General features: G+C 44.1%; 2 protein-coding genes across 4 annotated transcripts in view; both read left to right on the top strand.

The window, feature by feature from the left end:
* Positions 1-15,899, top strand: part of LOC147892270 (F-box protein SKIP2-like) — a 228,241-nt gene that overhangs the window by 155,427 nt on the left and 56,915 nt on the right. The window lies entirely within an intron of this gene.
* On the top strand, positions 953-2,609 carry LOC147892271 (uncharacterized). Its single transcript, XM_087387963.1, has 2 exons — positions 953-2,118; positions 2,228-2,609. The coding sequence occupies exons 1-2, from the start codon at positions 968-970 to the stop codon at positions 2,607-2,609; spliced, it is 1,533 nt and encodes a 510-aa protein (XP_087244089.1). The 5' UTR covers positions 953-967.

Here is a 15,899-nt window from a genome sequence, read left to right as displayed (position 1 = left end):
GCCTCCAGCCCCGTTTTCTGCCTTTCTGCCTCCGATTTTTGCCTCCTTCCACTCCTTCAGCCTCATAGTTCATACTCTCTCCAGAGTCCATCCATCCTCAAGGTTTAGGGGCCCTCCTTCAGCCCCATTCACTCCTTTCCTCTCCTTTCTCTCTTGCAGCCTGCTTCAGCCATCCATCATCATCTTCTCCCCTCCAGCCCTCCTTCAGCCCTCCTTCAGCCCCCTCTTTCAGCCCTCTCTTTCAGCCTTCTGTTCCCTCCTCTTTCAGGCCCCACTTTCAAGTTTCAGGCTTCAGCCCTCTCTTTCAAGTTTCAACCCTTGGCTCTCTTTGCAGTTTCAGCCCCCCTTTCAAGCAACAAGCTTCCAAAGTTCCATGGCTTCAAGACACCCTACCCCTGAGTCTCATTTGGAGGTAGAATTCACCCAATCAGATTTTTGGTGGAGTCAAGTCGATCTCCTGGGTGGCTACAACTCCAAGAAAGGAGGCACTCGCAAGTTCATGTGCAGGCGTTGTGGATTGAAAAGAGGTGGGATTCCTGATAGGGTGAAGGCCCATCTTCTTGGCATCAAGGGAGAGGGGATTACAATATGCACTGAAATATCCGAGGAAGAGAAAGCAAGGTTGGCACGAGAGGTCGAGGCATTTCCTTCCGCGAAGAAAGCTAGGACTATTGCATCCACTGGTGGAGGAGCTACTTCAGGTGCTCATATGGCTACTGCAAAAAGGAGTCCTCTTCCCTCTGCTGCTGCTACTACAATTTCATCTTCTGGGAGTGCACATGTTCTTGGAGCTACAGGTTCTACTCCTATTGCATCTCCTTCACCTCTCCCACCTTCACGAAGGCAAAGCACTCTTTATACTGCATGGCATCCACAAAGGAAGGCACAGGTAGATGCAGCCGTGGCCCGTTTCTTTTACTCGAATGGGATTAGTTTCAATGTGGCACGGTTTGCTTATTTCAAGGAGATGGTGACTGAAATTACAGCCTTTGGGCCCACATACACCCCTGCCACTTTTGATGCATTGAGGAGAAAGCTTCTAGAGGATGAGGTGAAGGTAGTTAATGAGGCCATTCAGCCTGTTAAGGAGAAATGGCATAAGTATGGGGTCACTTTGGTAGCAGATGGCTGGAGTGATGTACGTAGTCGATCACTAGAGGGTATTTTGGCATATTGCAGAGGATCTTCTTTGTACATACACTCCATAGAGTGCGGAGTACAACAAAAAACAGCAAATGTTTTGATGCAGATGTGGGCAGATGCAGTGGAGTATGTGGGCCCGTCTAATGTTGTGCAGTTGGTTTCAGATGGTGAAAATACCAATAGGGCTGCAGGTGCATTATTGGAACAAAGGTACCCCCATATTCAATGGAGTTCTTGTGTTGCCCATTGTTTGAATAATTTGTTGAAAGACATTGGCAAATTACCTTGGGTAAAAATTGTAATTGATAATGCAAGAGAGATAGTTGGGTTCATTACACGCCATCATTTTTCTCTCTCTTTGTATCGCACCTATGCAAGGAAGGAGCTTTTGAAGTATGCAGAGACAAGGTTTGCATACAATTATGTGATGCTTCGCAGACTCATTGAAATGAGACCTGCTCTTAAGCAGGTTGTGGCAAGCCCACAGTGGGATGCATGGCCCACTTCAAAGCAGGCTCTTGGGATATTGGTGTACGATTTGTGCATAGGCAGCGATGACTTTTGGGCTGATGCATCACACTTGTATGACTTGTGTAAGCCGATTGTCTTGTTGCTAAAAAAGGTTGATGGAGACATGCCTTTTATTGGCAAGGTATATGAGGGGATGGATCGCATGATAGAAAATATCAGAGTGTTAGAGAAAGATCCCCACAGGTTGAAAGAGCTGGAGGAGTTGGTTGTGACTAGGTGGAATCAGTACTACTCTCCCATTCATGCGGCTGCATTTGTGTTGGACCCAGAGTTTCAACACAAGGCAACTGCACAACAAAGTGATGCAGAGGTGATCCGTGGTTGGAACCTCACTCTTCAGAAGATGGTGCAAATGCCAGAGGCTCGCCGGACAGTGAAGGACCAGCTCGCCAATTACCGCAATAAGGAGGGCATATTTGGATGGCCAGATGCCCAGCATGACAGGTAATCCTAACTCATTTAAATTCTTAAATTTTACTATTTAATGATTCATAATTTTCAGATTTCATGAGCTTTGCCATATATCTGAATTTTATGATCTTTCAAATTTCAGATTTCGAGTTGGGTCTGTTACATGGTGGGAGGATTATGGAGCTGATTCCCCACAGCTGCAAGCGCTTGCCATTCGGATTCTCAGCCAGGGTTGTAGCTCCTCCTCTTGTGAGCGCATGTGGAGCAGCTTTGCCCACATCCATACAAAGAAGAGGAACCGTCTCAAAGCACATAAGGCGAACGATCTTGTCTTTGTTAATGCAAACTTGCGTTTGCTTAACAGGATGAGACAAGAGTACACTCATGACAAGTTCATTGGTTTTCATAAGCCTGATGACACCCTCACTGATGATGATGAGGAGGGGGAGGATGATGACGACGACGACGATGATGAGGAGATGGCAGTGGAGGAGGAGGAGGAGGAGGAGGAGGAGGACTCTTGAGCAGCTGAGCTATCTAGATTCGAGAATCTACATTATGGATTTTGATCATATCATCAGTGATGTAGCGGTTGGAACTTGGCCTTAAGGCTTAGAGCCTAGGCTTTTGGGAATCTGAATTTTGTACTTTCGACTCTTGAGTCTTGAGTCTTGACTCTTGACAATGAGACATAATAATATATGAATCATATATTATATTGCCTTTGGCATTTTGTAACTTGTCAATCTTCAGCTTTTCTCATTGATTTCAGATTTGTCATTTATATTTGTAATATGTATTATGTATTGCTCACTGCTAAGTTAACTTCTAAGCTCCAAGTTCTAAGTTATAATTTGTAACTTGTTCTAACTTCTAACTTCTAAGTTCTAACTTCTAAGTGACATTGTGCCATGTGGTAAGTATTATGCACTATATTTTAACTTTTAAGTTACAGGTAGGCTGTAGGCTGTAGCATTCTAAATGTGTGTGTTCTCATCTCCAAACTCCCTTTTCTAAACCTCCCTTGCTGACGTGGCGTTTCCCTGTTTCAGCCCTCCCAGAAATCCCGAAACGTTTCCGTTTCCGTTTCCGTTCCCCGTTTCCCCGTTTCCGTTTCCCCTAACTATGGTGCAAACAAACGTGGGGATGATGACACAAGTAAAGAGGAAGACTTACATGGAGTTGAGATGGGCACTGGCGAGGGTTGTACACGGGGGCACAAAGACTTGCCCAAAGAGGAGTATCATGACATTTATGGAGCAGATAGATAGATTGAGGTCCACTAGAGAGGTAATTTTTGACACTGCTTCCCGGATGGTGCATCGAAAACTATCACAGAAGAGTTGTACAAAATTATAGGGACAATAAGTGAAGACTGCATGGCAATAATCTTAAGGGAACATTGCCATTTCTTTTGAGCCGTGATGTCCCATCCTTTTGTTCTTTTAGCACCCTTTTTTGTTAGTGATATGCACAATATAAACACGGTGTTGAGATGAATTCTCAACAAATAACTCCCCAAGAGCGATCTCATTACTCACTGCTTGATTATGCACTGACACGTGTGTTTGTGTTTCTTTTACATAACCATTGTGGTAGAGGTGTATAAGTTCTCGAGCTTGTTGTGTATTGTCTCCTTATAGTGCTTGAGCTCCATAGAGTTTTTGTTCAGAATCCAAAAAGCCAGTGTCAACCATTTCTTCAACTAGACAGATAGGATGTGTTGTCTACGCATCCATCTTTTCATTTGGATTTAAGTTGAGTAGGGGTAGATGTTGATCAATTTTTAGTGAGACTTTCAAGATTATTACCAATGCTTGATTGTATTTGGCGCTATTCTTGAGGGTCGGATCATTGCTATCACTCATTTGTGAGGCATGTTGTTTCAGGACTTTTATAAGTGTACCTTGGATTGTCCATTCCACCTTGGAGTATCTATGAATTTTGGGTCGATTAGGGGGTGCTTTCCTTGTCAGATTGTGTATGCTTGCAGTCCACCTAACGCCCTGTTGCATAAGCTTGACATGAGTTCTGAAGGAAGCTAGTGCTATTAGATACTCGCTGATGTACGACGGTACTCGCATAGCGTCTCTGATTCGCCTAGAAGGCTGTTTTTTGTTTCGAATTTGCGCTGACGGCGTAAAGCCTTACACTCATCATCGTACTGGCTAGTACAGGGTACGGTTCCAGGTGGTGGTGTGCGGGTGGAGCAGGTGGTTTGGGGAAGGCGTGAAGAGCAGCCTCGTGTAGTGAGCGAGTGACTAGGGCAACGCGATCCTCTAATAGCCTGTCCTCGCGTTGAAGTCCCCAACTAGGAGGACTTCCCCACGGCTAGAGAAGTCAACAATAGACTGATAAAGAGCAGCGAATGGGGATGTCTCATCCTCCCCTCGAGTATCTCTGGCAAAGCGGGGAAGTAGCAAACTTTAATAAACAAATCCCTGCTATTCATGTGTCGAATCCAGATCTAGAGAAACCTGGAGTGTGGATCTCTTTGCTCCCCTGAGATGGCTCCCAAAAGTGTGGATCGGTAAAGGACTGTGACTCCTCCTGACCCTCAAACCCCTCCTGTATCCCTCGAACCATCTTTGTAGGCAGACTCCCATGTAAACCCACTGATTACTGGTAGTGGGCGCTTTGGACTTTGATGTGTCTTTGTGTAAAAGACTATGTTGTGACCTGTATAGGATTCCGAGAAGTTCTCTGGGTTTGACCATAAGGTACCATTACAGTTCCAGATGGTACAGGATAGGGTCTCGGATGTCTGGGTCTCATAGACCCTGCCTCCCTATGCGGTAGGAGAGGTGGGTGCTCGACGGGGGCCTGTAAGGAGTCGTTTATCTCGTACTACTGTCCACTTCCCCTCCTTGTGGACCTGATCCCGTTGTTGCAACAGAAAACGCCTCTCCTCAACCTATAGTGGAGTGAGGTCCTCATCCATGGAGATCGTTGGTTGGTCTCGTAAGGCTGACTGACGACGTAAAGCCGAAAGTCGTGCCTGGGCGTCATGGAACCGTATGATAAGGGGCTGCTCTCGGTTGGGGTCCTTCCCAATCCTGCCATGCTCTCTCAATCCTGTGCTAAGTCGCCCCTAGGGTAGTGGTCACAAAGGCCTACGCATCTGCCATCGATGTAGCCTCAGTGCGGGGAATCCTACATACTCTGATGTTGAGAGCCTTGCTGGCTCTCTGCTGCTGCTCTAGGAGGGTAGCCGAAACGGTTACCCTTGCAAGTTCCCGTTTAGCTACGTCGACCCATCTGGACGTCTCCTCGATAGCAGATTGCATGCTCGCAATCTGTGCCTTCACAACTGGGGTGCTCCCTGGGATTGTACGTATGGTAGTGACCTCCTGTCGGAGCTGTGAGATCTTCTGTCTGAGCCCCTGAATAAGATCAGCCTGGACTCAGATAGCCTGAGACTGCTCCCGTATGAGACGTGCCTGCTCCTGAGTGAAGCGTGTCTGCTTCTGTGCGAAGCGTGACATCTCCCTCTCACGCTCTCGGATGCTCTGGACTCCATCAATAAGTACTCCCAAGTCTCTGATGGGTCAGCTCGTCCGTGCTCTAACGGAAACTGAAAGGACTGTGGCTTGAAAGTGTGAGGATGAGACTCGAGGTTGGGTGATGACTAGGTGAGATGGGTACGATATGGAGACGATAGTGGCCTAGAGGAGGCGATCCAAGTAGGGTGTGAGAGCGCGGGCTGACTGAGAGGCAGAGGGGAGAGAAAGGTCGAGTAGTGTGGGACAGTGTATGACCCCTCCAAAGTAGGTGTCATAATCGGAGAGAGAACTATAGCTGGAGAAGAAGGGAGAGATGATGGCAGTGGCAATCCCTCTAACCTAGAGGAGGGTGGAGCAATCGATGTCATGGGTAGGGGTATGTCAGAGCTAGTAGCTGTAACTGTAGAGGCTGTAGGCGTAAGTGGAGCTGAAATTGGAACTAGAGCTGACGCTGAAGCTGAAGCTGAGGCTGGCGCTGAGGCTAAGGATGAGGATGTAGCTGAGACCAAGGCTGAGACTGAAGCTGAAGCTGTGACTGAAGCTGAGGCAGAGGTGGGTCCCGCCTTTGCCTTGCTGTCCACTCCGAGTCCACTGCGGTTGTAGCATGTGTTCACACCTTCGAGTTTCAGTTGTGTTTGTTTCTTGGCTTTGTTGTCGTCTTTCTTGGCGGCTTTATCCATATCCTTGCCACCTTTCCCCATTTCGTTCGATAGATCCGTGTTCGGTGCAGGTCCTAGTCTTACTATAGGAGCAGGAGTGTGAGTGGGAGCATGTACCCCCCCCATGATGGGAGGAACTCCCAGGGGGCTGACACGAGACTCAAGCACACCTCGAGAGCGGCGAGACTAGAGAAGAGAAGGGCTAAGGGTGGGAGGGGAGGGCTGAGGGTAGGTGGGGAGGGCTGAGGGGGTGGCGAGGTTAGTTGAGGATAGTAGGGTAGGCGGGGTTATTAGCTGAGGGCTGAGGGTAAGTGGGGAGGGAGGAGCTGCTGGCGAGGATAGACGGGGAGGGAGGAGCTGCTAGCGAGGATAGCACATTTATTTCATTCTCATATATCTATTTGCATAGATGTAGAAGAGTCTTTTTATCCACTCGTGTGTCCCAATGAGAGTGGGTAATGCATTCAAACATTTTGAGTTGCAACTTCCTCGAGTGAATTTTGGCTTGTCCTTAAAGATGATCATCTCTTTTAAGGACTTAAACAAGTCTCTCTACAATGCCGTGGTGCTTTGCAGCAATAGATCTTGTATTGGCTCCTCTAGGTCTTTGTTGTTTCCATTCAGTAATTGGGATTTCAGTCTTAAGATGATGATGCAGCTCTGTGGAGGACCATATCATGTTGTATCCCCTCCTTTTGTATCTTTGAATTCTTTTGTTACTCCCTTGGGATTCAATATCTCTCTCACAAACTTAGTTGCCTATTTTCTTGTTAGATGTCATATCATGTTGTATCCCCTCACTTTGTATCTTTGTGCTGGGTGAAAACGAATCCGACATTTTTGAGAATATGGCACCTATGTCTCGAAGTATACTCTTCTTCTGGATTTCAAAATGCAAAAGCATTCTCCACTGTTGATATGCGCACGTAGATACGAATAGGCTTTTGATTATATGTCAGTGTGCATGTTTATCTTCCTGCAACTTTGTGCATTGATATGACATTATGAATTGAGTTATATATTTTGCCACTCCGGGATGGATATTGGTGTTGGGGATTTGACATGGAGCCGCTTTGATAGCAGCATTGGAGGTCTTTTTCAGTTGTCTTCAGCTTGGCATTTGGATACATGGATTTGTTATCTTTTTGCCACCCTATCATGTGCCATCAGTGCATGTTTCTTTTGTGAGTGGCTGATAGCTTACTCTCCTTTCTTTCCTCATTGCTTTGGATGATAGTCCCAGGAGTGTGGAGTGAAAGAACTTTCTTTTGGGGCTTTTATTCATGCAATTTAATTAGCTATGCTTGAAACCGTGTGAGTGCTCTTTGCATGACTCGTGAGGTTTGATTCCTTGTATATGCTTATTGCTGGAAGATCATAGGATAGCCAATACAATATCTAGGGTCCCAAGATAAAATAGTAGTTACCTATCGTAGCTACCCGTGCATATGCAAGTGAGTGCTTGAGTGATAATTCAATGCTAACTAGGGAAGGTTTGGGACTCACATCTTCATGCGTGAGGAACACAAGCACTAAGAGCCCTTGAAACCATTAAGCTCGCATATACAAGGAATCCCACCTCACTAGTCATGCAAGGAGCACTCATACGGTTTCAAGCACATCTAATAAAATTGCACGAATAAAAGCCCCAAGATGGACTGCACTACACCTCAATAATCAATAGGAGCAGACTCAAGCGCTAGTACAACAACACACAAGTCATCCTTGACACCACTGGAGATTTGGGAGTCCCAAATCTCCAGTGGTGTCAAGGATGACCAAATCTCCAGTGGTGTCAAGGATGACTTGTGTGTTGTTGTACTAGCTCTTGAGTCCCAAATCTCCAGTGGTGTCAAGGATGACTTGTGTGTTGTTGTACTAGCGCTTGAGTCTGCTCCTATTGATTATTGAGGTGTAGTGCAGTCCATCTTGGGGCTTTTATTCGTGCAATTTTATTAGATGTGCTTGAAACCGTATGAGTGCTCCTTGCATGACTAGTGAGGTGGGATTCCTTGTATATGCGAGCTTAATGGTTTCAAGGGCTCTTAGTGCTTGTGTTCCTCACGCATGAAGATGTGCAAAGGCTGATTGTAACAAACGATATGATGGATTCATGAATGTAGTCCAAGATTGTTTTCTGGGAAAATCCTTCGACCACGAGGTCCTTCTTATCATTGTTGGATGATCTATGAAATTTGGATGAACTCACATTCAAGTGGCTGGGTGAGGAGAAGGGCTGATTTTGCAGCGAGGAAAGGGGAGAAGCTAATGGCAAAGGAAAAGAACTTACGGGGGTTGATTTAGGTGTGATGATCAAGTCAAAGAGGGGGAACCTGATGGCAAAGATAGAAGGTAGAGGGGTCTGTTAACGCTGGTGAACTAGGAAGGAAGAGGGGGAAGTGATGGCAAAGGGAATAGAGAAGAGGGGGCTTTTGGAGGGTGACAGAACAAGAAGGAAGATGGGGGATGATGGCGAAAGGAAAAGAGGAGAGGGGGCTGATGGAGACTGACAAAATAGGGAGGAAGAGGGGCAAGCGATTGTGAATGGAAGGTGGGTGTGAACTTTGAACGAGCATGGTAGTCTGCATGCATGGCTGCATAAAGCATCCTTTGAACCCTCTAAACTTACCTACATACTGAACTTACCCAGCTTCCAAGCCAAGAAAGTGCTTGGCATCAAGCAGAGTAACCCTTGCTACGAGTCTTTGTCTCATTAGACCTACAAATCACCTTTATCTTCTGGGCTGTGCAAGTCACCTTTGTCTTTTGACACCTACAAGTCATCATTGTCTCATGGGATCTACAAGTCACCTTGTCTTTTGGGGCGTGCAAGTTACACTATAAGTCACCTTGTCTGTTGGGGCCTGCATGTTACCCTCATTTTCGGATCCCTACAAGTTCTTCTTCGTGGCCCTTCGAGTCACCTTCATCTTCTGGACACCTACAAGTCACCTTCATCTTGGGGATGCTACAAGTCACCTTTTCCTCTAAAGATGGCCGTGACCAAATTCATGCTTAGGGCCTCTCTAGATGCTAATCCTATATTCATTTGCCCTAGCTCTCTACTTGTCAATTCTACCCATTATTTTCCCTCTCTTAGAGGGTCTGTAAATTTCTCTTCTCTTTTTTTCATGTTCTTCTCCTCCTTTTTTTAGTTTGAAATATGATATTTTTTGACTCGCAAGCCTTGATAGGTGCATTGAGAATTCTCCCCTCTAGTGTGGAGAAATAGACAACCCTAGGTGTAATAATCTTGGCAATAAAGATAAGCACTGACAAATTTTGGTTTGTGCTTCAAAAAACACATTGGATTACAACCCCATGAAATCACCTTCGAATCTCCACTTTGCAATTTCTGGTCATGCTAGGACTTTTGCCTAGCTTGTCACATATGCTGACCAAAGACAACCTCTCACTATTGTTCTCATAGCTCTTCCAGGTCCCAGAACCATCAATGATGCAGGCCTTGAAGTCAAAATCCACCTCCTTAACACACATATAGCCCGCATATGGAACTCACAGGGCATCACCACCTCAAGACTGTACACGGACTGAAATGGAGAGCATCTGGTACTAGCCTTGTATGTTGTGCGATAGGCAATGCTAATCCAAACCCCATAAACAACTTATGGAAAGCTTTGTGAAGGTTCTACATAGGTTTGTTGTTGCTCTCTACGAGATCAATACCCCGTGGGTGATATCATATAGATGTTTTATGATTAATGCTCTAGTTCCTCAAACACCTCATTCAAGAAATGCATGTTGCTGTCGTTCATCAACTATACAAGACATCCAATCCTTGAAATAATGTGATTATACAAGAAGTCAACGACCACTTGTTCTAAGCATGTTGTAGCAGTTGATCCTCCATGAATTGCACTGGACATCCAATCCTTGAAATGATGTGATCATGCAAGAAGTCAACCACTACTTGTTCTAGCATGTTGTAGCAGCTCGAGCCTCTACCAATTAAGTACTATAGTCTGTAACTGCCATACTCGTTCGCCTTCTTGGTGGTCCACAAACTGGAGACTCCAACAATAGAAAAGTGGAATTGGGTTTAAGGATTTGAGAGGTAGAATATCTCGCCTAGTGGGTTTGAGAGCCCCACGTTGGTATTAGTCACATGTGAATAACTCCTCTTGGAAAAACTTGAGCCATGAGATCTAGTTCTCATGACACATTTCCTGCACTTAAGACAGTGCGCCCACGCAAGAAATGATCTTCGCGTAGCTTGTATAGCTAGCTTGCAATGAGTTTTAATGGTGCCATGTGAAGGGCATTTTTCTATTCTTAATCGGAGACAATCCTTGAGGAAGTGGCCACCAAGTGGGGATAATACATTGACTACATCAATATACCATAGTGTAAAACCACCCAGTGAACAAGCATTCATAATCCACTCGCTACTCCTTCCACTAAGAGTGGTTGTCCAATAGATCGTGGGCTTGATGGTTTGTGAGGATGAACTTGCTTGTTAAGAGGTAATGTCGATACTTGGCATACACAACTGTCAAATCTTCCCTCTCTATTGTGCTATAATTCCGTTGTACATGGTGGAGTTGCTTGTTCCAAAGTCAATGCGCAAGTGCACCTTGTGTTCTAACTTATACACCAGTGGGCCAATACTTCTCCAATTTCCAACCCACTAACATTTGCACTAACATGGAAAATAACATCTCAATTTGGTTGATGGAGTATGCATGTCCTTAGAAGATGCCCCTTCAAATCATCAAAGGAGGGTTACTAAGCCTCTATCTAAATGAATGACCATTCTCGGTAAAGGAGTGCTAGATCGCTGCATTGACACAAGCATAGAACACCTTCCGGATGGGGAGATTGAGAATGACCTCAACCGTGGCAGGATTTATAGCCATGCCGTTTGCAGAGACGAAGTGATCGAGGAGCACTCAAGAAAAAGTAATTGTACTGCAAAGATCAAAAGGCATCAATGATATTGTATGTATGTGCATGCATGCATACATACATACATACATATGTACACACACACACACACACACTTTTTTTTGGGTGAAACTAAGAACATTATATTATGAAACATCCATTTTACAACAGGGCAGTGCTCGAGAAAAGAGCCAATGCCCTATCCATCAGAAACAGTAAAAGAAAAGCTCAATGCAAGAGACATCCAAATCCTCCTCATGCAAGGCATCATATAAGGATTGCCGCAATGAGGCCCGGAAGAACTCATAAGGGTGCTAAAGAGATGAATTTAGAAATGCATGATTTCGATGAAGCTAGAGGGTCCATAAGGCCCAGTATCTGATCCAATGGAAGAAAAGAGAATATTGGGACAAAGAAGTTGATAATCTGCCAAACATCCAGAAAAACCTAGAGAACCTGTGTGCTGGAAATCTGAGAGATAAAAAATAGGAGATCTTGTCCAGAAGGTCTGTGGAATATGAACAAAACCACAATAAGTGCTGAATACTCTCAGGAGCATGATGACATCTTGGACAAAGAGGAGAGGCAATCCATCTTTGAGCCAATTTCACTCCCACTAGAAAAATACCAACAATACATCTCCAAAAAAAGAGTCTCTGCTTTAATGGCATTTTCAACTTCCATATCAGTTTCAATTTTCCTTTCCACCAAGATAAAGACTTATTGAGATGCCAAAGAGAATTTGCATGATGAGCAATCCATGGAGGAGGTAAAATCAATCTATAAGCCTGTATGGAAGTCAATAAATGCAAAAGGTTGAGAGAATAAGCCTGGACTTGAAGACTGAAGATGCGAGTCTTGAAGCCTGTCTCTTACTTCCAATGATGGAATCGGAACAAAAGGGAGTAAGAGATCTGCAATAACTTTCCATATGGGTCTATGATGCATCCCAAGATTGTATTGTTGACAAGCTGCCGGAAAAGAGAGAATATGCCCTTGAGTATCTACCACATCATCAATGAACCAGATGCCCAACTTTATGAGATTGTAAGCCCTGATTCGTTGTTGTACAGCAAGAGGAGAGTAAAAAACAGCACTCGAGTGAAGGCTTTCCAGTTGAAGAGATGAAACTATAGAAGCAGGATGGGGAGACCATTTGATGCGAGAGAGCACCTGCTTCCAATCTTGAATCAAGGCAGTAGAAAATGGACAACCAGGTATTTTACCTTGAAACTTGCCAAGTACTACTTCCCATGGATCAAGGAGCCAATGCCCATAAGCATTTGTGCGCATCTGGCCACACAAAAATGCCAACATAATAGACCATGGCTGCTCTTGCTGAAAAAAAATCTTGAGCATAGTGACCTTTCTTGCCAACACATGAAATTTGATGTTTAGAATATTCAAACCTCCATGCATTCTTGGAGAGCAAAGCAGGTCCATTTTGAGCAACCTCAAAGCTTTTTTATGAAGCTTAGTTTTCGAAAAAATCTCCATGGCTTGAGACATAAAAGAAGAGAGATCTCGAGATGACCAATGTAGTAAAGGCAGGTAAAACTGGACGTAAGCTAAAACAATGGACTGGACAATTTGAAGCCGAACATGCAAAGGCCAAGTGGAGATCTTCCAATATTCTAATTTGTCCTGAATTTTGTTGAATACCCAAGACATTTGTTGCTTATTTCTGATTTTCCAGCCAATTGGATAACCCAAATGTCTTACTATGTTCTCAGGATGAATAATCTGACCTGGCCAAAGGAGAGCATGCCAATCACAATGCTTGAGAGGGAAGAGTTTTGATTTCTGAAAATTAATATTTAGACCAGCTGCCAACCCAAAATCAGAAAGGGTATCCATCAATAAGCGAAGCTCCAGAGGACAATTCTTTGACATGAAGAAAGAATCATCTGCATAAGCTTGTGCAATGAAAGCCGTGAGCCAGGAATCTGAAGCCCCACTAGCTGTCCAGTATCAACCAGATGATCCATATAAAGAAGCAAAGGATGAGAAGCAATAGCATAGAGCAAATCACTGAGAGGGCATCCCTGTCGAACTGACCATCCCAGAGTCCAAGACTCAGACAAATGATTCCCTATAAAGCATTGAGCTGTGGAATTTGAGTAAAGCCAATAAATGACATTAACTAGCTTTGGCCCAAAACCAAGTCTAGACATGGTTGGAGAGACATAATCCCACTGTACGGTATCAAATGTCTTTGCCACATCCACCTGCATGACCAAAACATCTTGTGCTGAATATTTAGCATATTCCATTGCTATGAGAGTATTGGAAATATTATCATGTATATTCCTTCTTGGAACAAAACCATATTGCCTGGGATGAAGACCATCATGAAGAATATCCTTTATCCGGTGAACCAACATTTTAGCAATAAGTTTATATATAACAGGCATCAAAGTGATGAGCCTCCAGTCAGCCATAGTCTCACATAGGAGTTTTTTGGGCACAAGCTTGACCAGACCATGCTTCCAAGCTGAAGGAAGATGTTGATGCTGCCAGGCTACATTAATGAGCTTCAAGATTGGACCCTTCAATTTAGCCCAGAAGGCTACAAAAAATTCAACCGTCAAAGCATCCCAGCCAGGGGATTTATGTTTATCCAAATGTTTGAGAGCATCATCCAATTCAATATCTGAAAAAGACACTTCCAGCCATGAAGCTTTTGGCAAAGAAACAATAGGAGAGACAAGATCAATAAATTTGCTCCGAGCCAATTCAACCTGAGTAGAAGAAGATGGCTGAGAAAAAAGAAGCTGAAAATGATCCAGACATTGTTTTTCTATCTGAGATAAAGTCTGGGTTCAAATACCATCTGATTTTTTGACTCTCATGATAGATTGACTTTGTCTATATGCATGTAAATTCCGAAAAAAAATTTTGAGGAACAGCCCTTATCTAGCATAGTCGTAACTCTAGCCCTTGTCTGCCATTTGGAAAGCTTGCGTTTATCATTGGCATCAATTATGGAAGGAGCACAAAACAATGAACTCTGTTCAGAAGCAGAAAGGGACCTTTGATGGCTAATCTGTACCAAGGACTGCTTTTGTGATTTTGCCCACTGGATATGATGCCTGGTTTCTGCCATGTACCATCTTCCATATTCCTTAATGACATTTTGAATGCGATGCTTAAAAGAGTTCCAAGCAAAGTCAATATGTGATAACAATGGTATGCAAGCCAATCGAATCATTTTTCATGAGAAAGATATAATTGATTGGCGTGTAAGTGTCTGACTGGAGAGAGCTGCATATCATCCAGAGGCATACCAAATGAAAAGTTCAGCCAAAGAGGACTGTGATCAGGTAGTTGTTGAGAATGGTGAGTCCACATTTGACATGTATAATCATCATATTGCTGAGCATGAATAAGATACAATCTATCAAGCCTAGCCCAATATTCTGTAAAAGCATTATGATGATATGTAAAGCCCCAAAACTGAAGGGTGAGTTGCTGTCCATAAATCTGCGGTACGAAGTGATGAAATCATATGTTCCCATTGCTGAATTTCAGAGGGCAGCATATGGGATTTATGAGTGGTATTGTCCTTCCAGTGAGGAGGATTATTGAAATCACCACAAAGTATAGCATTAGTGGACCAAGGATATTGCTTTATGGAATCCCACATTCGAGCTTTACAAGCTGAAGTTTGAGAGGCATACAAGGAACCAATTTCAAAAATCTCTCCATTGATCATGCATTGGATAATCATCCATCGGCCACAAAGATCATTATATGCTACACAGGGCTGCAAATCATGTTTGGCTAGAATGCACACCCTAGAGAATTGATCAGAGCCTGCATAAAATATATCATATCCTGAAAAGAACCCATGCTGGCCAGCAAAAGAATGTTGATTATGCTCTTGCAAACACACAACATCTGGATGAGTTGTATTTATAGTGCCAAGGGAGGCTCCATTTATTCGGGTTGCAGAGGCCCTGTATATCGTAAGAAACACATTTAAGAGAAGCACACATGAAAATATGTACAAGAAATGAGTAGTCCTCAGAAAGAAAAGGAGGCATCAGGCCTCTGCCATTGCCTGAGGGTCTTGCTGACCCTCAGAATCCAATTCCCTGACAAGATCATCTTCTTCACAAAGCGGAATACCCTTCTTGACTGCATTGACCCATGCCTTTGAGATGGGGCTATCAGAAGAGGTAGATGGTTGATCAGGAGAGGTGGTCCAGGTGCCATCATCTTTCCTAATCCTGCATATATCCTCCTTTCGCCTATCCGCATGCAGGCTTTTAAAAAAGGCTTTGGAGGAGCAGCCCTTATCCAAAAGGGGTTTCATGCGAGCTCGGATTTGCCACTTCTTTAATTTGCGAAGATCATTTTGATGGATGATATGAACCGCATAAGCACAAGAATCCTGCTCAGAGGAGGTGAGCTGCCTATAAGAGCTGATTACATCCATTTGTTGCTTGTGAGATTGAGCCCATTTCAGCTTAAGCCTGAGGTTTCCCATGTAACTCCGTCCATAATCTTGAATAACAGCCTGCAAGTGATGAGCAAGACTGATCCAAGCAAAATCCATGTCCTCCTGAGCATGTAAGAGGAGGGGGCGGACAGCCACTCTCACCATGTTCTGAAATTGTTGATGAAGCAAATAAGCACTATTAACATGGAGTAGGCGACGACCAAAAAAAGGCATATCATCTGTCAAACGTGCTATAGATAATGTCAAGCATACTGGAAAGTGATCAGATAGCAAGAGGGAATG

This window comes from Dipteris shenzhenensis, chromosome 17, assembly GCF_047967505.1.
Source record: "Dipteris shenzhenensis isolate YYH24624 ecotype China chromosome 17, Dip_SZ_1.0, whole genome shotgun sequence".
Taxonomy (NCBI): Eukaryota; Viridiplantae; Streptophyta; class Polypodiopsida; order Gleicheniales; family Dipteridaceae; genus Dipteris; species Dipteris shenzhenensis.
Note: the sequence above shows the minus strand (reverse complement) of the source record. Positions and strands in the feature narration are given on the sequence as shown.

Bases quoted from the DNA above. Each gene is read 5' to 3' on its own strand.
- LOC147892271 (XM_087387963.1), top strand. From the start codon at position 968: ATGGTGACTGAAATTACAGCCTTTGGGCCCACATACACCCCTGCCACT. The intron at 2,119-2,227 runs GTAATCCTAACT...TTCAAATTTCAG, and splicing joins CCAGATGCCCAGCATGACAG to ATTTCGAGTTGGGTCTGTTA.